Below are 21,564 nucleotides of genomic sequence, written 5' to 3' on the forward strand. Positions count from 1 at the left end.
CTAGTCAGTAACTGCGCTATATTTCCCATGGATTCTTATGGCTCCCTCCCACGGCCTTACTCGCTTCCTTTGTCCTCCCAGTATGGTGCAAGCAGCAGCCCTGTGACACAAGCCGCTTGCTGATTGGCTGCCTGCCCTGCTCTGCCACCATTCACCATCACAAGCACACCTGTGGCTGAAAGGTAAGGCAGATTGTGATGGCGCTGGCCTGTGAGGCAGCAGTCTTTCACATCCCAGGTCAAACCAAGAGGGTGAAGGTACCAGCAAACTCCTCATCAACACTAGTGTTTAATAGATTATTGTATTTTAACATTCTGTTGGAAGCCTCCCAGAGTGGCTGGGGAAACCCGGCCAGATGGGCAGGGTATAAATAATTGTTGTTGTTCAGTCGTTCAGTCGTGTCCGGCTCTTCGTGACCCCATGGACCAGAGCACGCCAGGCACGCCTATCCTTCACTGCCTCTCGCAGTTTGGCCAGACTCATGTTGGTAGCTTCGAGAACACTGTCCAACCACCTCGTCCTCTGTCGTCCCCTTCTCCTTGTGCCCTCCATCTTTCCCACCATCAGGGTCTTTTCCAGGGAGTCTTCTCTTCTCATGAGGTGGCCAAAGTACTGGAGCCTCAACTTCAGGACCTGTCCTTCCAGTGAGCACTCAGGGCTGATTTCTTTAAGGATGGATAGGTTTGATCTTCTTGCAGTCCATGGGACTCTCAAGCGTCTCCTCCAGCACCATAATTCAAAAGCATCCATTCTAAAAAATCTCACTGCTTTTTAAAACCTGTGTTTTACCACTGAATTGGTACAAACAGCTGTCGGTGGAAAACTGAATTGTTGTGCGCTTGTGACATCGGTGCCGTTGCACAACCTCAGGGCTGTCTAACACCCTCTTTCATTTATGACTGTCTCTGCTGCAGCCTCACAGGAAGAAGACAAGTCAAACACACACACACAAAAAACCCCAAGATTTTAATTTGCTTTATCACGTTCTGCAGGAAGGGAGGAGAGGTGAGCTTCTTCATTTCTGGAAACGTTTTCGTTGATTTTACAACACGGCAATGGCACAAATAGCTTCAACAGTAGGGTGTTATATGCATATATACCAATCACGTGGGGGGGGGGGAACTGAGTTGGAGGAGAGATGAACTTTGGATTTGCTTTATTGAGCTCAGCCAGAAGGGTTGAGAGAAATGAGAGTCTCTTATGAACCAACCCAGACCCTGCAATCGCCATCCGAAGCTCTTCCTCGTGTGCCTCTGCTGCAGGTCTGGAGGGAGGCAACACAAATATGGGCCTTTTTCTGTGGTGGCTCCCCGATTGTAGAAAACATCTGTGACCTTTTAAGTGTGTTTGTGGGGTGGGAGGTTACTGGTTTGTTTTTGTTTTGTTATGTATTCTGTGTTGTCATTTTTATATTTTGAACCACCCTGTGGATTGTATACAAATTTAATTAATAAAATAATAATAATAATAATAATAATAATAATAATAATAATAATAATAATAATAATAAATTATCTGTGTTGTTTTCTGATTTAAGGGTGGGGTAGGCTGTATGCCTGAGCACCGTTCTAATTCCTGGATCTCTCGTGAATTCAGTTCCGGAAATAGCCAGGCTAGCTTCCTGGTGAGATGATGGCCATCTAAGTATGGTCATCTAGTCCAACCCCCTACAATGCAGGAATCTCAGCTCAAGCATCCATGACAGATGGTCATCCAACCTCTGCTTCAAAACCTCCAAGGAAGGAGAGTCCACCGCCTCCTGAAGGAGACTTGCACTGTCAAACAGCTCTTGTTCTTCCAAATGTTTAGTCCTTTTTTATAACTTGAAGCCATGGGTTCAAGGCCTACCCTCTAGAGCAGGAGAAGAAAAAGAAGAAGAGTTTGGATTTGATATCCCGCTTTATCACTACCCTGAGGAGTCTCAAAGCGGCTCACATTCTCCTTTCCCTTCCTCCCCCACAACAAACACTCTGTGAGGTGAGTGGGGCGGAGAGACTTCAGAGAAGTGTGACTAGCCCAAGGTCACCCAGCAGCTGCATGTGGAGGAGTGGAGACGCGAACCCGGTTCCCCAGATTAAGAGTCCACCGCTCTTAACCACTACACCAAGCTTGCTCCATCTTCCAGCCCTTGAGATATTTGAAGATAGCCCTCATATATCTTCTCAGTCTCCTCTTTTCCAGTCTAAACATACCCAACTCCCTCAACTGTTCTTCATAAGGCTTGGTTTCCAGACCCTTGATAATCTTGGTTGCTCTCCTTTGCAGACCTTTTAGTTTGTCAACGTCCTTCTTAAATTGTGGCACCCGGAGCTGGACACTGGGCTCCAGCTGTGGTCTGGCCAAGGCAGAACAGAGTGGGACTATGACTTCCCTTGATCTGGACACTAGACGTCTGCTGATACAACCTAGAATAGCCTTAGATTTTTTTGCTGCTGCATCACACTGTGGGCTCGTGTTCAGCTTGTGGCCCACCAAGACCCCTAGATCCTTTTCACACATACTGCTAGTATGCCAGGTGTCCCTGAGTGCTACTTCCAGCCCTTGTGCCAAGTGAGCAGAGCTGACAAGGGGAACCCCAGCACAAGTTGCAAAGTCACTGTGTTTTTTCACCACAAAGCCTCTCGCTGGCAGCATGACAGTAATAGAAAGGCGCCTGTCTTAGAGGGAGCAGCTAGAGAAGAACGGGCAAGGCTGGTGGCATCCAGAGAAGGATGGCGCAAGAGATCGCCTACGTGAACACAACGAAGTTTGAAGCCGGTGGTAAGGGCACACTTTAGTGACAGGCTCCCTTCCCTTTTAAGAAATTTCTCACATTTTGAGTCGGGGCTTGGTTAAGGGGACTTGGTTGGGGGAGCAAAGGAATTACAGCAGCGGATTAGAGAGTTTTGTGGAGAAGAGGGCTATCAATGGCTACTAACCACAACTGCATCCCCTCCAGCGTTTCTCCAATGAAAATAAGGACGTCCAATGCTATTTTTCTAGGACAAAAGGGGGCTGGAACTCATGGACACCTCTCTCGTTCTCTTTGAATGGCAATGGTGCCCATCTGAGAGGTGCCAGAACTCAGTTCCAGCGAGTTCCAGCTGGGCGAGAAAGCCCTGGGGACATCCTATTCCATCCTATTCTCCGACGAAAATAGGGACGTCCCAAGGAAAAGCAGGGCATTCTGGGATCAAATCAGAAATGCGGAAGGCTTCTGTAAATCTGACATGGTCCCTGGGAAACAGGGACACTTGGGGAGGGGTGCAATGGCTATGTTATCGCTGCGCTCTGGGGCGCAGTAGTGCTTCTGAATACCACGAATTTCTGGGGAGTGCTGCTGTTGCACCCAGGTCCTGCTTGGGGGCTCCCTTTGGGGCATCGTGAGACCAGGATGAATGGGAGCCTTCTGGCCTGATCCATCAGGATCCGTAATGCGCCTTTGTCCAAACACAGTGGGGGGGTGAATATCAAAGCAGGGGGTATTGGGGAGGAGGTCTGTCTGCTCCTCTTTGCCCCTTGCAGTGTTTGAAATTCCCCAGGCACCAGAATATCAGAAGACCCTGCTGGATCAGGCCATCCATCTGGTAAATTTGAGGGGAGTTGCTTTCCTTGTGGTGGACAATTGCCTTACCTGAGCAATTGTTTTTACCGGTGGCAACACAATCCTGCAAGTCAGTTCTGGGTCCGGCGATAGGAATGTAAGGAATCGTAAGGTCATTTGCCGGTGCCCAATGCGAAGTCTGGTGCAAGGCATCTTTTGCAAGAACGGGCTTGGTCAACATCCTGCTTCCTCTCAGCATATCAGTGCCCCAGAGTCTGCAGTGGCTTCCTCTTGCCTGAAGGTTGAATTTAATCCATAATAAGGGGCTGGGAGTGGGGTGGGGTGGGGTGGGGGGCTACACACACACCCACGGTCCTCCTAATGGATGCGATTGCTGGACTCTCATCCATCTCTGCAAAGATGGCCAGAAACGATGGGGTGGAATTCAACATCTGCAATAAAGCTCTTGAGAAATTGCAGAGCTTGCAGAGTTTCACAGAGGAAAATAAATATGCGCTTAACAAACATCCCTCTCTCCTGATTCCCACACCAACTCTTGTACCCCACCCAAACTAGGCATCAGGGGAGACACACTGCAGAACACGCCTGCAAATGGACCAGAGACAAAATGTAAAAATAAGACATTTATATTATGTTATATTTTTGACATTTTTTGTCTTTGGGAAGTTGTATATAATTGCCTGTGTGAGCTGTGTTTCTTTATCTCTCTGTATTCCTTTGTGTTGTGTTTTGCAAAGGGACCAGAGCAGTTTTTCTCTCTCTCTTTTTTTTTAAGTGGGGAATTTATTATTTGTTTCTATTCAAAACTATATACTTATAGACTGCCGATTTGCGTAGCGTAGGACACCGTAAAAGCAGAAGGAAGTGCAATCCCACAATGAACCAGAGCAACTCAATCTCAAATGCATCTCATAAGAGCACATAAGGAGAGCCCTGCAGGATCAGGCCCAATGGGGTCCCCCTAGCCTAGCATCCTGTCCCCAAGCGGACAAGCAGGTGCCCGTGCGAAACCTGCAAGCAGGATCTGAGCACAAGAACACTCTTCCCTCCTTTCACTTCTCATATTAGAATAGAATAGAATAGAATAGAATAGAATAGAATAGAATAGAATAGAATAGAATAGAATAGATGTTTATTTCAGTTACAGGTAGGTAGCCGTGTTGGTCTGCCATGCACACGAAAGCTCATACCAAGAATAAAGTTAGTTGGTCTCTAAGGTGCTACTGGAAGGAATTTTTTTATTTTATTTTGTTTATATATTTCTTGTCATTGTACCCTTGCAGGAAACAACGAAATTCCTCAGTTGCTATATCAACTCAAACAAGGCACTCCACATAATTTAAAAATACTGAAAAGTATCTGAAGAAGTGTGCATGCACACGAAAGCTCATACCAAGAACAAACTTAGTTGGTCTCTAAGGTGCTACTGGAAGAATTTTTTTTATTTTTTATTTTGTTTCGACTATGGCAGACCAACACGGCTACCTACCTGTAACTTAAAAATACTGATAAACACAATACAATAGAGGACAATATAACAAATGAAATAAGATGACTTCAGAGTCCAGAGTTTCCATTTAAGGCCAAAATTGCACTAGGAAAGAAACTGTTCTTGAGACGGCTCGTTCTCGCCTTCATTGTTCTGTATCTCCGTCCCGATGGCAGAAGCTCAAAGAACCGGTGCCCAGGGTGCGATGGGTCTCTTGATATGTCTAATGCCTTTCTGTGGCACCTGATGGTATAGATATGTTCTAAGGTAGAGAGTGAACAGCCAATAATACTCTGTGCAGCTTCCACATAAACAATAAGTGAGCCCGCTCTCAATGGCACAGTGATAGAAGGCAAGCAGCAGCTTTTGCGGAAGATGGTTTTTCCTTAGGATTCTCAAAAAATACAGTCTGTTCTGGGAAGTGTGCATTAGATGGGGGGGGGTAATCGGCTTTAAATGTGAACTAGAATCCTAGACTTGTAGAGTTGGAAGGGACCCTGAGGGTCATCTAGTCCAACCCCCTGCAGTGCAGGAATCTCAACAAGACCATACATGGATTTCTCTCCCCACCCCCCCGCCGCCGCCCCATCCCTATTCTTCTCTGGGGCACCACTCAGTGCTACACAGCCCCTCAGGTTTTTTTCCCCATCGAGTTTTATGTAAACTGCTTTGCTTGTTTTTAATGGTATGGTTCTAACCTGCCCTGCCTGCTGGAGGACAGGTAAGAAACCTTACCTGCCTCAGGGGGTGGTGGTTCCCTGGAGCCTCACATTTAAGAGAAAGCAGGGTGGGGGGGTGAAAATTTAATCTTTCCCACCATCCTCTGCCTCCCTCAGCTTCCTCTCCATCTCGCAAAAGAGACATCTCCACAATCACCATCATGGCGCTACTGGCTCTGCTGCTCCTACTGCTGGCCACCTCGCTCATCGCAATGGCCCTTCTATGTAAGTACAACTACGCGTTTCCACTCTGCCTGATCTCCACGGCTCTCGCACCCTATCCAGAGTCTGACCACTGGTGCATTGGCTTTTTTAGCTGCTCCATTTAGAATTGCATTGGCTTTTTTAGCTGCTGCATCAGCAGTGTGATGCAGCAGTTTAAAAAGCCAATGCAATTCTGGGCTGCATCAATAGGAGTATAGCATCTAGATCAAGGGAAGTAATAGTACCACTGTATTCCGCTCTGGTCAGATCTCACCTGGAATACTGTGTCCAGTTCTGGGCACCACAGTTCAAGAAGGATACTGACAAGCTGGAACGTGTCCAGAGGGAGCAACCAAAAATGGTCAAAGGCCTGGAAACGATGCCTTATGAGGAACGGCTTAGGGAGCTGGGTATGTTTAGCCTGGAGAAGAGAAGGTGAAGGGGTGATATGATAGCCATGTTCAAATATATCAAAGGATGTCATGTAGAGGAGGGAGAAAGGTTGTTTTCTACTGCTCCAGAGAAGCGGACACGGGGCAGTGGATTCAAACTACAAGAAAGAAGATTCCACCTAAACATTAGGAAGAACTTCCTGACAGTGAGAGCTGTTGGACAGTGGGATTTGCTGCCAAGGAGTGTGATGGAGTCTCCTTCTTTGGAGGTCTTGAAGCGGAGGCTTGACAGCCATCTGTCAGGAATGCTTTGATGGTGTTTCCTGCTTGGCAGGGGGTTGGACTGGATGGCCCTTGTGGTCTCTTCCAACTCTATGATTCTTCTTCTTCTTCTTCTTCTTCTTCTTCTTCTTCTTCTTCTTCTTCTTCTTCTTGCCTTCACCAGCACTTTTATTTGGAAGTTAATCCTGCAGCAATGTCAGGGCAGATAAAAGAAAGTTCTTCTTCATGCAGCGCACAGATAAACCATGGAACTCCCTGCCACAGGAGATTGTGATGGGCACCACTTTGGATGGCTTTTAAAAAGGATTGTTAGACAAATCCATGGAGGAGGAGAGGGCTATCGATGGCTCCTGTCCACAATGGCTGTGCTCTACCTCCACAGTCGGAGACAGCAATGCTTCCGAATCCCAGTTGCTGGAAGCCAAAAGAAGGGGGAGTGCTGCTCTTGTGTTTGAATCCTGCTTGCGGGTTTCCCACAGGTCATGCTCTTCTTATGTTCATATGATTTGTAGATTCCCAGAAGGAGAAGAAACTCCAGGAAATCGAAGGAGTGATGGAGAAGATCAGAACCTCCCTGTGGCTGAGCAATATCTCTCTTTCACCAGCGGAAGCATCTGAGAGTAAGCTGCAAAACCCAGAAATGAGGACAACCCTCAGAGATACGTGGGAATGGGAAGGATTTCTATTTTTAATCATTTGTTGTTGTTCAGTCGTTCATTCGTGTCTGACGCTTCGTGACCCCATGTACCAGAGCACGCCAGGCACTCCTGTATTCCACTGCCTCCTGCAGTTTGGTCAGACTCAGGTTAGTAGCTTCGAGAACACTGTCCAACCATCTCGTCCTCTGTCGTCCCCTTCTCCTTGTGCCCTCCATCTTTCCCAACATCAGGGTCTTTTCTAGGGAGTCTTCTCTTCTCATGAGGTGGCCAAAGTACTGGAGCCTCAACTTCAGGATCTGTCCTTCCAGTGAGCACTCAGGGCTGATTTCTTTGAGAATGGATAGGTTTGATCTTCTTGCAGTCCATGGGACTCTCAAAGAATCTCCTCCAGCACCATAATTCAAAAGCATCAATTCTTCGGCGATCAGCCTTCTTTATGGTCCATCTCTCACTTCCGTACATTACTACTGGGAAAACCATAGCTTTAACTATACAGACCTTTGTCGGCAAGGTGATGTCTCTGCTTTTTAAGATGGTGTCTAGGTTTGTCATTGCTTTTCTCCCAAGAAGCAGGCGTCTTCTAATTTCATGACTGCTGTCACCATCTGCAGTGATCATGGAGCCCAAGAAAGTGAAATCTCTCACTGCCTCCATTTCTTCCCCTTCTATTTGCCAGGAGGTGATGGGACAAGTGGCTATGATCTTAGTTTTTTTGATGTTGACCTTCAGACCATATTTTGCACTTTCCTCTTTCACCCTCATTAAAATGTTCTTCAATTCCTCCTCACTTTCTGCCATCAAGGTTGTATCATCAGCATATCTGAAGTTGTTGGTATTTTTTCCGGCAATCTTAATTCCGGTTTGGGATTCATCCAGGCCAGCCTTTCGCATGATGAATTCTGCATATAAGTTAAATAAGCAGGGAGACAATTTACAGCCTTGTCGTAGATGATTTCTACTCTTGGTCATTTAATTTGCAGAATGAAAAGTGTTTGTCCTCACAGCCAAGATAGGAAAGTAGGTTATTGTTGTGCCCTTTTTGCAGCTGGTAAACTGAGGCTTTGATAATAGGCCACACAATGCGCCTATGGCATAAGAAAAAGAGTCTGCTGGATCAGGCCAATGGCCCACCTAGTCCAGCACCCTGTTCTTACAGTGGCCAACCAGATGCCCCTATGGGAAAGCAGCAAACAGGATATGATCACAAGAGGAACACTCTCCTCTCCTGTAGTTTCCAGTTGCAGATTTTAAATGGGATAGGGAACACCTTTTCCTCTTAGTTGGTCTCTAAGGTGCTACTGGAAGGATTTTTTTATTATTATTTTGTTTTGACTATGGCAGACCAACACGGCTACCTACCTTTTACTGGACCCTTTTCCTCTGAGAGTAAAAGGTAAAGGTAAAGGGACCCCTGACCATTAGGTCCAGCCATGTCCGACTCTGGGGTTGCGGCACTCATCTCGCGTTACTGGCCGAGGGAGCCAGCGTACAGCTTCCAGGTCATGTGGCCAGCATGACAAAGCCGCTTCTGGTGAACCAGAGCAGCACACAGAAACGCCGTTTACCTTCCTGCCGGAGTGGTACCTATTTATCTACTTGCACTTTGACATGCTTTCGAACTGCTAGGTGCGCAGGAGCTGAGACCGAGCAACGGGAGCTCACCCCATCATGGGGATTCGAACTGCCGACCTTCTGATTGGCAAGCCCTAGGCTCTGTGCGTAGCTGTCAACTTTTCCCTTTTCTTGCGAGGAATCCTATTCGGAATAAGGGAATTTCCCTTTAAAAAGGGGGGAAAGTTGACAGCTATGGCTCTGTGGTTTAACCCACAGCGCCACCCACGTCCCTTTCTCTGAGAGTACCCTGTGTTGAAACAGAAATTCAACAGGTGCAGCTGCCCCAATCACTGCATTTCAGTGATGTTCTCAGCCAAAGAGAAGTTTCTGAAGAAGTGTGTATCTGAAGAAGTGTGCATGCACACGAAAGCTCATACCAATAACAAACTTAGTGGGTCTCTAAGGTGCTACTGGAAGGATATATTTTATTTTTTATTTTGTTTCTGAGAACGTTACTTTTCTCCTAGTCTCCCATTTCGCAAAGCTCACTTTGGTCTGACACTACACTGAACTCTGCACTTTCAGGTGTTCAGCTGCTCCAAAACATCTCCAAGGCTTTCTCCAAGATCCAAACCCGCCTGGGGAACATCAGTGCGTCAAAAACCGCTGTCCAGAATCGCCACAGTAAGTCGGGGTCGAAATCAGTGACGAAAACCTCTTCCAACCCCAACTTCCCTTCAAGGGGGATCAGCATACCAGACCGTCTCCGGTCCTGGACATAAGCGTTGCCAACTTCTCCTGTAATTGAAACTTATTAGGAGGTGGTGATGCTGATCTGCATGCAATTAAAGGACTTTGCCACATGATTTCTGCATATCAAGATCCAGTTAAAGTTGCAGGAACAAAACCAAGTCCCCACCCCAACTTGAGTTATGGCGATCCTCCTGGCCAGGCCACCTCCCATGAGAATCTGTTCCTCTGTTAAACAGCTCTTAACACCAGAAAGTTATTCCTGATGTTTAGTCAGAATCTCCTTCTTGTAACTTGAAACCATTGGTTCGCGTCCTACCCTCCAGAGCGGGGGAAAAACAAGCTTTTGTAATTCGAGGACCCGACTGAAGTCACCGGGGGTCGTGCCATGGCCCTAGCCACCAACAGGGCGTCGGACAGGATCCACGACCGTCGGATTCCTTTACGGAATACCCAGCAATTGGAGGGTTAGGCGGTGGCCCGAACCTTGCCCTCCGATACCACACTAAACCCAATGCCTAACCGCCAATCTAACAGAGTTGTGACAATTTGCTACGAGGTAGGCGAAAAACCAAGAGGCTGAGCCAATTTGCCAATTGGAGAAAAACTCCTACCAGGCCCCTTGCACAAACAAGACGACCAACCGAAGTCCATAGCAATGTCCAAACCAGAGCCAACCTAAGGGAGGGTGGGCGGGTGATCCGATGAGCAAGCGATGCAGAATGGCAGAGGTCGCTGCCACAGCTGCCCTAAGAGCAGCTAAAACCCCGTCCCTGCGCAAGCCCTATTGGCTGACAGCTAGGGGCGCAGCGCGGCAGCCGGAAAAGGTAAGGCAGGTAAGGGTGGGGGCGAGATGCCCCCACGATGATGCAGGAGCCGGCTCCAGACCACAACCCCTCCCCTCCCGGAGGCTTTTCCATCTTCCCTGTGACAGCCCTTGAGGTATTTTGAAGTATATGGATATTCTGTCCCCTTTCAGCCCCCTCTTTCCCAGGGTAAACATACCTACCTTCTGCAACCGTTCCCCATAAGGTTTGGTTTCAAAAACCCTTGGGCATCTTGGTCGCCTTCCTCTGCTCACCTTCCAAAAATGCTCAAGGAGGCTGCGAAGCAAGGCCAGCGAGGGATGTGGTCTGGAGACAGCCCTGAGAGCCGGACAGAAGAGCCTATAAGGCAGCAAGAGGCAGTGTGGTAGTGTCAGGCTAGGGTTCGAATCCCCAGACACTGGGCGACTCCTGGGCAAGCCACTCGCTCTCAGCCTAGCCTACCTCACAGGGTTGTTGTGAGGATGAGATGGGGCAGAGAACCCTGCACACCACCTTTTGTACACAATTGCTGTGATATACAAGGTGTGACCAGAAAGTTCAGTGAATGGTCACAGAAATCGGACAGCGAGAAATATTTGAACATACAGTCGGCGTTGGAAAGCCACGAAATGCTCACAATTGTGTGCGGAGATGAAGCTGTAACTCGAAAGACAGAGTATGAGTGGTTTAAGCGTTTCTGTGAAGGGCGGCAACCCATCGAAGATGACCCTCGGTCTGGCAGACCGTCAACAAGTAGAACGGCGGCAAATGTCAACAGAGTTTGTGAGTTATTAATGCGGGGTCGGCGTTTGTCCGCCCAAAGAATTGCATATTCTGCGTGGAATCGTTACTGAGTTGTCCAACCCTCCATATTCTCCCGATCTGGCCCCACTGGATTCTGTTTCTTTTTCCAAATCTGAAATCTGCACTGAAAGGGCACAGGTTTTTCCAACATTTCACACATCCAAGCTGCTGTGATGAGGGAACTGAAAGCAGTATGAAAAGAGGACTTCTCCAGAAGTTTCCAACAGTTCTACGAATGTTGTCAACCGTGCATTGCATCAGAGGGGGCCGACTTTGAAGGCCTGTAAGGCATGTATGTTCGAATAATAATAAAAAGCCTATGCAATTCTAGGCTGCATCAATAGGAGTATAGCGTCTAGATCAAGGGAAGTAATAGTACCACTATATTCCGCTCTGGTCAGATCTCACCTGGAATACTGTGTCCAGTTCTGGGCACCACAGTTCAAGAAGGATACTGACAAGCTGGAACGTGTCCAGAGGAGGGCAACCAAAATGGTCAAAGGAAACGATGCCTGATGAGGAACGGCTTAGGGAGCTGGGTATGTTTAGCCTGGAGAAGAGAAGGTTAGGGGTGATATGATAGCCATATTCAAATATATAAAAGGATGTCATGTAGAGGAGGGAGAAAGGTTGTTTTCTGCTGCTCCAGAGAAGCGGACACAGGGCAATGGATTCAAACTACAAGAAAGAAGATTCCACCTAAACATTAGGAAGAACTTCCTGACAGTGAGAGCTGTTGGACAGTGGAATTTGCTGCCAAGGAGTGTGGTGGAGTCTCCTTCTTTGGAGGTCTTTAAGCGGAGGCTTGACAGCCATCTGTCAGGAATGCTTTGATGGTGTTTCCTGCTTGGCAGGGGGTTGGACTGGATGGCCCTTGTGGTCTCTTCCAACTCTATGATTCTATGAATATTTCTCGCTGTCTGATTTCTGTGACCATTCACCGAACTTTCCGGTCACAGCTTGTACAGTGGTACCTCTGGTTACGTACTTAATTTGTTCCGGAGGTCCGTTCTTAACCTGAAACTGTTCTTAACCTGAAGCACCACTTTAGCTAATGGGACCTCCCGCTGCCGCTGTGCCGCCAGAGCACGATCTCTGTTCTTATCCTGAAGCAAATTTCTTAACCTGAAGCGTTATTTCTGGGTTAGCGCAGTATGTGACCTGAAGCGTATGTACCCCGAGGTACCACTGTATATGTAATGAACAAGTAAGAAGGTTCGAGAACTGCAGCTTTTCATGCCTCTGCATGACAAGCTCCATCTTGAGCTGAATGCGGGGAAAGTTGGGTATAAATGCAATACATAAATAATATTTATGCGCGCACACCATGCTTGAACCCCCATCCCTTCTCTAGCACACATCCCTTCCCTTTCTTGAGACGCCCATGCTTCATCCTCGATCAGACGATGCTCAGATCCAGCCCCTCCAATCGGCCTTTCCTGCAGTTCAGGATTGCTGAGACCCACTCCTTCTTTTTCTCCCAAAGGGGACCTCCTGGCATTGCTCTCCAAAGGCTGGAGGTTTTACAACGGCAGCACCTACTTCCTTTCCCAAGAGGCAAAGCCCTGGAAGGAAGCTGAGGACACCTGCAGAGCCCAGGGGGCACACCTGGTCTCCATCACGTCAAAGGAAGAGATGGTGAGCACCCATGCAGGGCCGTCTTACCCATAGGTGCTAGGGGCGCGGGCTCTTCTGCTGCAGGCGGCTCTGTGCCGCGAATTCGGGGGCAACTGAGCCAGCAAGATGCTGAGGTGGCCAGCTGGCTCCGTCCTCCTGTGTGCCTGGGACTGGGCAACCGGGGGGGGGGGGCGCCAGGCAGAACTTTACACCCTGGCGCCACACATGCTAAAGGTGTCCATTAAGGCGAACTAGGCAATTGCCTAGGGTGCCAAATTGGAGGGGGCGCTGGCCAGGCTTGGGGGGGTGGGGGGGCTAGCAGCAGCTTCTCTGCTGTAGCGGAGAGGTGCTGCTTGACCCCTACACCACCCCGGCTCCCGCCAAAGCAGGCTTTGGCGGGGCGGGGAGGACAGGCGAGCAGCAGCTTCTCCGCTACAGCAGAGAAACTGCTGCTTTCCTCTCCACCACCCCCACCTCCCGCTAAAGCAGGCTTTGGCGGGGGGCGGGGGGGCACCAGAAGGTGGTCTGCCTAGGGCGCAAGAAACCCTAGCACCGGTCCTGAAGACAGCCCTGGACACACGCTTCAGAACACCTGGATTTACCTGCTCAGCTAACAAAAACACCAATACCTGGGCTGGCCTGAAACATTTTCCTGGCCCAAGCAGCTGCCTCGCACTGTGCTGCCACCTTCTTCGCTGGCCTCTGCTCCTGCGCCTTTGCCAGCAACTTAGCCTGCCAGTATTACCAGGCCAGTCCCCTTCCTTGGAAAAGCTGCTGCTGCTGCTGCTAGAGACACAAGGGATTGTTTTCTTGGTCAGTTGGCATTCCTAGAGTTGAGGGTCCTTTGCACAGAAGGGGTTAGGCTTAACTCGCTGGTTCCTGAAGTCCTAGCCTGCCTCTGGGAACTGGGTGGGGCTTACTTCTGAGTAAATGTGCACAGGATCAAGCTGCCCAGCTGCAAATCCAAAGGCCACTTGCTGCTGAGCCAGGATTTGAGAATGGTATCCCGTCCCTGAGCCTAGTGTTCCCCCCCCCCTCTCTGTGCAACCCTGGAACACTGTGGTTTGAAACTGTTTTGCAGGAATACCTTGCCAGGGAAGCCAGAAAGCAGCCCTTTTGGATCGGACTCTCTGACCAAAATACAGAAGGCGTTTGGACCTGGGTGGACGGCACAAAGTACAACGAAAAGCTTAGGTGGGTCCGATCAGCTCTTTAAAAAAAGAAAGAAACACAGTGTGTGGCTTTCTGTATTCTTTCATTTCAGGTGCGTCTTCAAAACAGACTTTTTCAGAGAGTCCTCTCTCTGATTTCCTAAAACAAACCAAATTCAGGCAGGGTAATCCCTGACCAATAGGGATCTTTGACTAATAGGGACCCTGGCTAATAGGAACACATCATGCTCCTTCCTCTGGGGTAGTTTGACCACCTTTCGTCACACTCAGCTCTCACCTGTGGCTCCTAGAATGTGTTAGCTTGACAGCGGCCACACTCCAGGAATGGCTTTGACTAGCCGGCTAAACAAGGAGAGGGTAGCTGATGGGTCTGAAGCCCTCAGTGAGTTAGGGACTTCCCCTGCATGCAAAGACAGGCTCTGGGAATTGAGCGGACAAGGCTAATAGTGGGTCCAACGGTCAGGGCCGTCTTAATCATTGAGCCTACTGACGCAAGGCGCCAGGGCGCAATGGCCTGGAGGGCGCCTCCGCCCTGCAGCCCCGCTGGCAGTGCCCGCCAGCAGCACCCTCCGGCTACCCGGCAGAGCACGGGAGCGCGAGCCAGCCGGCCGCACCACACCCTCCAGCTGCCCAGCGGAGTGCGAGCTGCCCGGCCACACCACGCCCTCCAGTCGCCCGGCGGAGCGCAGGAGCACGAGCTGGCCAGCCACGCCACACCCTCCAGCTGCCCGCCGGAGCGTGGGAGCGCGAGTTCACTGGCCGCACCAGGGCACCTGATATGCTTAAGACGGCCCTGCCAATGGTCAAGAAGGCAGTTTCTGCACATGCTGTAGAGCAAGGGTAGGCAACCTAAGGCCCGTGGGCCGGGTGCGGCCCAATCGCCTTCTCAATCCAGCCCATGGATGGCCCGGGAATCAGCGTGTTTTTACATGAGTAGAATGTGTCCTTTTATTTAAAATGCATCTCTGGGTTATTTGTGGGGCATAGGAATTCATTCGTTATTGTCAGGGAACTGGCGCAGCACAAGGTGGTGGAAAGGCGAGGAAGGAGGCACGCAATCTCCGTCGCCCCAAAGGCGTCGAGGGGTGAAACAAAAGGATGGAAGGCGGCGTTTCCGTATACCGAAACTCTTATGTTGGGGTCAGAACCGGAAGGGGCCACTCCCGGATTCTGCCGACGTTTGATACAGACATTAACTTTTTAGCTCTGCGCTGTACATTGTATTGCACAATAAGACTACTAGAGGAAAGGTCGGAGTTTTGCCTGGTTACTCATGAGCAACTAACCGAGGACCTTACACATGGCATTAGTGCCCCAAACACAGCCAAATTCCAACCGTGAAGCCAACGGGGTGTAGTTAAACTGTGGAACTCCCTGAAACAGGAGGCAATGATGGCCACCTATATTTTCAAAATATAGTCTGGACCCCCACATGGTCTGAGGGACCCAAGGCTGAAAAAGGTTGCTGACCCCTCCTGTAGAGGGAAGAGAGGGGCAGGTGGGACTCTCATCCACCTGGGAAGGCAGCCCATCTAGGAGAAGGAAAATGATTCTAAACTTCTGGTGACACCTTCCGGAGAAGATGTTTAATGCTTTTAATGTTTAATAGATGATTGCATTTTAATGTTCTGTTGGAAGCCGCCCAGAGCGGCTGGGGAAACCCAGCCAGATGGGCGGGGTAGAAATAATAAATTAAGATTAATAATCAGAAAAGGCCAAGGGTGAAACTCTACAAAAATCTGGAGTGGAGTGCGCCAACACACCTTATACCGGCAACTGCTGCAGCCAAGCGGGTGCCCAAATTATTGCTCTGCTTTCCTTTGGACCCCATCAGCCAGGCCGAGAGAGGGGTCTTGTCGTCTGGGCAGCCCAGGACCTCCAGACATGTGGCCCAGGCTTGCGTCCTGGGGGGGGGGGTCACTTTGGTGCTGCTAACATAGCGGTCGGACTTCACCTGCAGAGGTGCACTCCATTGTCTCAAGACAGATGGAGGCCAACAAGGGTTCCGTTGCTCTGCATGCATAAAGCTCTGCTTATATATATATATATATATATTTAATTTAAAGCATGCCAGTTATATAATCACAGCCTCTCGCCTTCTTTCCCAGTTTCTGGGCACCGGGGCAACCCGACAACTGGCATGGAGCACCACAACACAAGGAGGACTGTGTTCACTTCACAACGCGCTGGAACGACATCAGCTGCACGTACAACTATAAATGGTTCTGTAAGAAGGTCTTCTCCTGAGCAAGTGCCCCACTCCCTTTCCAGGGGCCACCGAACCCAGTGTTCTGGATCCAGCGGAGGACAGCCAAAGGTCTCCGGAAGCTCTTAAGCAGCTGTCACTCCAGGAGAGGCCTAGCCCCATGACTGCCGGATTTTCTTAGCTGATAGGAAAACTTCAGGAAAACCCTCCGCCCTCTGCCTGAACGCTTCCTTTTCCCCAGACCGAATGTCAGAATTTTAAAAGCCTGGAGGAGGCAAGTCTGCCTTTTGCCAGATGAAAAAGCAGGTCGAGCAATAAATTAGAGAGTTGCCTTTGTACCAAAGTCCCAGGGGGTGGTGCCAACCACTTTGGAAGCCACCGGTCTAGTTTCTCCTCACACGCATGGCCATCTGTCCAGGGTGCTTTAGCCGAGATTCCTGCATTGCAGAGGGTTGGACGAGATGACCCTTGCGGGGGTCCCTTCCATTTCTACGATTCTGCCTCTCTGTCCTCCCCCTTGGCAACCAAGCAGCATGATCGGAGCTCAAGGACCAGTTGCAGCCAGGCAAAATCCCTCAGGGAGGCACGAAGCAGGGCTGGAGGTGAGTGTGGCAGAGTCTCGAGGGCCAGGCAGAAAGGCTCGGAGGGCCGCATTTCCTCACCTGGCCCCACCCTCCCAGCCCCAAGATAGATAGATAATACTTTATTCGGCTATAAGCCCACAAGGTAAAACAAATCAATAAATAAAAACAGCATTTCACATTCTAAAATATCAACTAAAATATTTCAACGCATAATCTCCTTCGCAAAACGTACAAGCTCTAGATGTACCGTATTGTGGCCTTGAAGATAAAGATGGAGCATAGAGTTTACTAGATTTTTAATAGTCATGCAGCATTCCATGAAGTCTTTTGTATGAAAGAACTGAAATCAGGAATCTGGCAACCTGTAATGTTCTATAAGAGTCGATGTCCTGGAGAAGATAAGCTAGATGCAATTCAGGTGGTTTAGCAACAATTTCCAGAATGATCGAACTCAGAATCCTTGATCGGGGAACAATGTATAAAAGGCAATTTAACAAGATATGGTAAAGGGATTCTATTGATTTGTTATCACATGCGCATAAAACAGAGGTTTTACCATTAGAAAATCTATTGCTCAGAACATTTGAGGGGAACACATTAAATCTGGCTCTAACAAATGCGAATCTGTGCGACGCAACCGATAAGGTAGACAGATATCGAGGTCTCTGGGGCATAGATGTAATGCCCAGATTTATCGGAGAACACATACCTCCACCTGTAGTAAGATTTTGTACCCCAGCCCCAAGACCTGATGGTTCTCCATCCCTGATTTATGCCATATGCTTTGAACACTGAAAAACCACAGCTATGCTTTATTATTCGAGGCAATTACAACAGCAAGTCTCCTATCAATTTCTCCTATCAATTTCACCAGTCGGGGCCTGTTTCAAGGGAGCAGAGGGGAAATCAGGACTCGAGTTTTGTGGCAGAGAAGCGGGTCTCCGGTTCCCCATCTCCTCTTCCTCCTCCTGTTTCTTCCCCACCATGCAGTGTGCCGTGTGATGTTGCTGTCGCACAGAGCAGATTTCACCCACCTGCAGCCCCTCTGGGTGCTTGGGACTACAAATCCCATCGTCCTGTGCTGGCAGTGGATGATGGGAACTGTAGTCCCGAGCGCTCGGAGGGGCTGCAGGCAGGTCAAGGCTGGCGTACACAGCATGCAGCAAACCAGCTGACCCACCCACAGCTGCCCACGGCCGTCCAAGCCTCCATCCCTTTGGAGACCTTTCATTTGCCGAGAGCCGCGCTCGCCTCTCTCTCCAGGCCCAGCGCAAACTGGTCGTTCAGGAAGAGCAGCTGCCCGTGCGGCAGGAACTTGTGGAGGACGACCTCCGTCCTGTCGGCCTTGAGGACGACGTCGCTCCCTGAGCTCAGCAGCTTGAGGTGGTCGGCGAGGGTCTTGGCAAGGTGCTTCAAGGTGCTCTCGGCCAGCAGCAGGTTCTCATGGGGGTCGCAGACCAGAGCGAAGCCCAGGCACTGGATGCCCACCCACAGAACGGTCTTATCCTCAGAGAAGGGGTCCCCCACGGGGAGGCGGAAGACCCCCAACGGGGCATCGTGGAGAGAAACGGGTTCGTCGGGGAGTTGGGCTAGGTGCTCGGAGTGAGGCTTCCCGGAAGCCCGCTGGTGGAGTTTGCAGGCTGACTCCACTTGCCTGCAAACGGAGAGGAAGAGGAGATTTGAAGTTTATCGTAGGGAGCTTTCCTCCCATGGAGGAGCTTGCGAAGGTGGCAGCGGGGAGGGAGACGCAGAAAAACAGTGTGCATCAAAAGAGCAGTGCTGGATATATGAAGAGCTCAAAAAATTGATAAAATGTACATTTAAAAAAAGACCAGAAATGTTCCTATTAAGTATCTTGCCAGAAGAAATTGAAAAAACAAAAAGAGTATTATGTATGTACGGCACAACAGCAGCAAGAATGCTTGTGGCTAGAAACTGGAAAAACAAGGCTGTGCCAACAATAGCAGACTGGCAAAACTTAATGTTAGAATATTTGCAATTAGCTAAAACAACGGGTAAAATAAGAAGACAGATGATGCAGGAAGTATGGAAAGAATGGAGGATATTTAAGGAATCTTTATTAGGTAGTGGTATAAATGGAATCCTAACAGCAGACCCAGATTGAACCTTTGAATAAGCAAATAGAAATTGAAAGAAGAAAAATATGAATAATAAAAGGAAATTACAACTGCACATTAAGTCAATATAATATCATGAAATGCAGAGAGGATAATTGGAGGTTTGAGAAGGTGTTAGTACAAGTGTGGATAGTTGTTATGTATGTAAGCATTTATGTCTGATGTTTAAGTAGGCAAGTAGTTATGTTTGAAGATGTAAATATATGTGATGTGTGTGTTTATTTGTGTGATTTTAAACAATAAAGAGACAGAAATTGAGTCCCCCCCCACCCACCCAAAAAAAGAGCAGTGCTGGGTCAGGCCAATGGCCCATCTTGTCCAGCATCCTGTTGGTTGAACAGTGTGGGAAACCAACAAACCACTACCAGTGGCACCTTGGTTCTCAAACTTAATACGTTCTGGAAGTCCGTTCCAAAACCAAAGCGCTCCAAAGCCGAGGCAAAACTGACTCCGCGACCAGGGAGAAGAGTTGACTGAAGAAGACTGGAAGAAATTTTAAATTTATTTGAGTAAGTATTGTAGTATTTAGTGTTGCCTTAGGAATTAGCTATAGGTTTTCACTATTTTTCTTTTTAAGATTTAGGTTCAAGATGTTGTTATGAAGTTTAATGGTTAAGTTACAGGTAGGTGGCCATGTTGCTCCGCCATAGTCAAAACAAAATAAAAAATAAAAAAATTCCTTCCAGTAGCACCTTAGAGACCAACTAAGTTTGTTCTTGGTATGAGCTTTCGTGTGCATGCACACATCTTCAGATACCAATTTAAAAATTAAAATATTTTTTTTATTTTAATGGTTAAGTTATTGATATAATGTAACTGCATGACAATGATATGATTATGAAATTCAACTGGGGTGACCGAGGGAAGTCACCCAAATAATGTGAAAATAATTTAAGAATGTAAGAACTTGTTGTTCTTTCTCTTTTTCTTTTCTTTCTAAAATTATCTTATGTTTAAATGTTTTATGATATCATCTTGGTTATAAATCTTACAACATCAATAAAATTTATTTTTTTAAAAAAAGGAAAGTAATGCAAAACAGATCAATCCGTTCCAGATGTTTTTTTAAAAAAAAAAAACAACCCCTAAAACAGCAATTTAACTCGAATTTTACTATCTAACGAGCCTATTGATCCATGAAAGCAATAACCAATGTACTGTACTATAAAATAAATAAGACAGTATTGTAGATGGTAAAAATTAAAATTATTTTTTTTTCTTACCTGCGCTGATGATAGTCATTGTTTGGATGGGGGGCTTTTATCCATTTCCACAGCCACGCAATCAATCAATCAAACAATCAGTAGCTGAACTGGGTTCCACACAGTCACAAAAACAAATTAACCGAAAAGGCCTCAAAAACAAAAGTGCAAAATCAATAGCAAAAACAAAAGCACCAAACTTAATCCGTTCCGGAAGTCCGTTTGCTACTTCCGAAATGTTCGAAAACCAAGGCACAGCTTCTGATTGGTGCAGGCGTCCTGGAAACAATAGCCGACAGCCACATCGGATGTTCGGCTTCCGAAAATTGTTCGAAAACTGGAACACTTACTTCTGGGTTTTCAGCGCTTGGGAACCAAGGCGTTTGAGAACCGAGGTACCACTGTAGATTGGGGGGGGGGGGTTTGAGAGCTGGGGGGGGGGTTCCCACACCTGTTCAACCAACGCTCCCCTTTGGTTCCAGACACTACATGTGTAAACGAGTCTTAAAATCCCAGAAGTGACGTATTTAACATTAATTCTGGGAGTGTATATTCCATTCTGACCAAACGAAGCCTCCTGCTGTACATTTTCCTCTAGGACAGTGTTTTTCAACCTTTTTTGGGCAAAGGCACACTTGTTTCATGAAAAAAATCACGAGGCACACCACCATTAGAAAATGTTAAAAAAATTAACTCTGTGCCTATATTGACTATATATAAAGTAATTTTTCAATTTTACCCATGGCACACCAGGAACAGTGGTTGAAAAACACTGCTCTAGGAGACTAAGTTAGGTCAGAATCACGTACACACTTCCAGAGCGCAGCATGCGGGTTGTGTTACCTGGCGACGGCCAGGATCTGCTCCTTCTCGCGCAGCCGCCCCTTCTCGCGATCCTGGGGCCCAGCATCTTCCAACCCTTCAGGGCCGAAGACCCTGGAATAGAGCACTCGGCAGCAGCCTGCCTCTTCCCCGGGTCGGCAGCGTAACGTCTGGATGAAGAAGGCGTGGACCATGGCAGGAGGATGGGCGCTGCACAGGGCGGGAGAGAACACAGGATAGCTCAGTCGGTAGAGCAGGAGACTCTTAAATCTCAGGGTCGTGGGTTCGAGTCCTACATTGGGGGGAAAAGATTTCTGCATGGCAGGGGGTTGGACTAGATGACCCTCGGGTTCCTTCCAACTCTATGATTCCAGTCATAGCCCTATGCTCCATGAATTTGCCTCTGAGCTAGGAGGTTTGTTGCAGCAACCTTGGCTAAATATCCACTGACAGGGCACCTTTTCTTCTCCAGGTTCAGAGGCAGAGGCTGGGCGGCCATCTGCTGGGAATTCCTTAGCTGAGATCCCTTCATTGCAGAACTAGACCCCGCTCCCTCCCAGCTCTAACCACTGAGCGGCACTGTCTCTCCCTGCGAAGAGCCGCCCGCGGAACTTTCTGCC

At 48.4% G+C, this 21,564-nt stretch overlaps 2 protein-coding genes across 2 annotated transcripts; one reads left to right on the forward strand and one right to left on the reverse strand.

Moving 5' to 3' along the window:
* The first annotated feature begins 2,711 nt into the window (after nt 1-2,711).
* Nucleotides 2,712-16,372, forward strand: LOC117052628 (C-type lectin domain family 4 member F-like). The gene is made up of 7 exons (XM_033159596.1): nt 2,712-2,760; nt 5,870-5,977; nt 7,143-7,250; nt 9,429-9,527; nt 12,690-12,841; nt 13,902-14,014; nt 16,101-16,372. Exons 1-7 carry the CDS (start codon nt 2,712-2,714, stop codon nt 16,237-16,239), a joined length of 768 nt encoding a protein of 255 aa, XP_033015487.1. The 3' UTR covers nt 16,240-16,372.
* A 1,012-nt stretch (nt 16,373-17,384) lies between these two features.
* AP5S1 (adaptor related protein complex 5 subunit sigma 1) lies at nt 17,385-21,162 on the reverse strand. The gene is made up of 2 exons (XM_033161194.1): nt 20,966-21,162; nt 17,385-18,436 (listed from the first exon to the last, which is right to left on the reverse strand). The coding sequence occupies exons 1-2, from the start codon at nt 21,136-21,138 to the stop codon at nt 18,010-18,012; spliced, it is 600 nt and encodes a 199-aa protein (XP_033017085.1). The 5' UTR covers nt 21,139-21,162; the 3' UTR covers nt 17,385-18,009.
* Nucleotides 21,163-21,564: the final 402 nt, after the last annotated feature.

The sequence above is a fragment of the Lacerta agilis genome, chromosome 9 (genome assembly GCF_009819535.1).
Source record: "Lacerta agilis isolate rLacAgi1 chromosome 9, rLacAgi1.pri, whole genome shotgun sequence".
In the NCBI taxonomy this organism is placed as follows: domain Eukaryota; kingdom Metazoa; phylum Chordata; class Lepidosauria; order Squamata; family Lacertidae; genus Lacerta; species Lacerta agilis.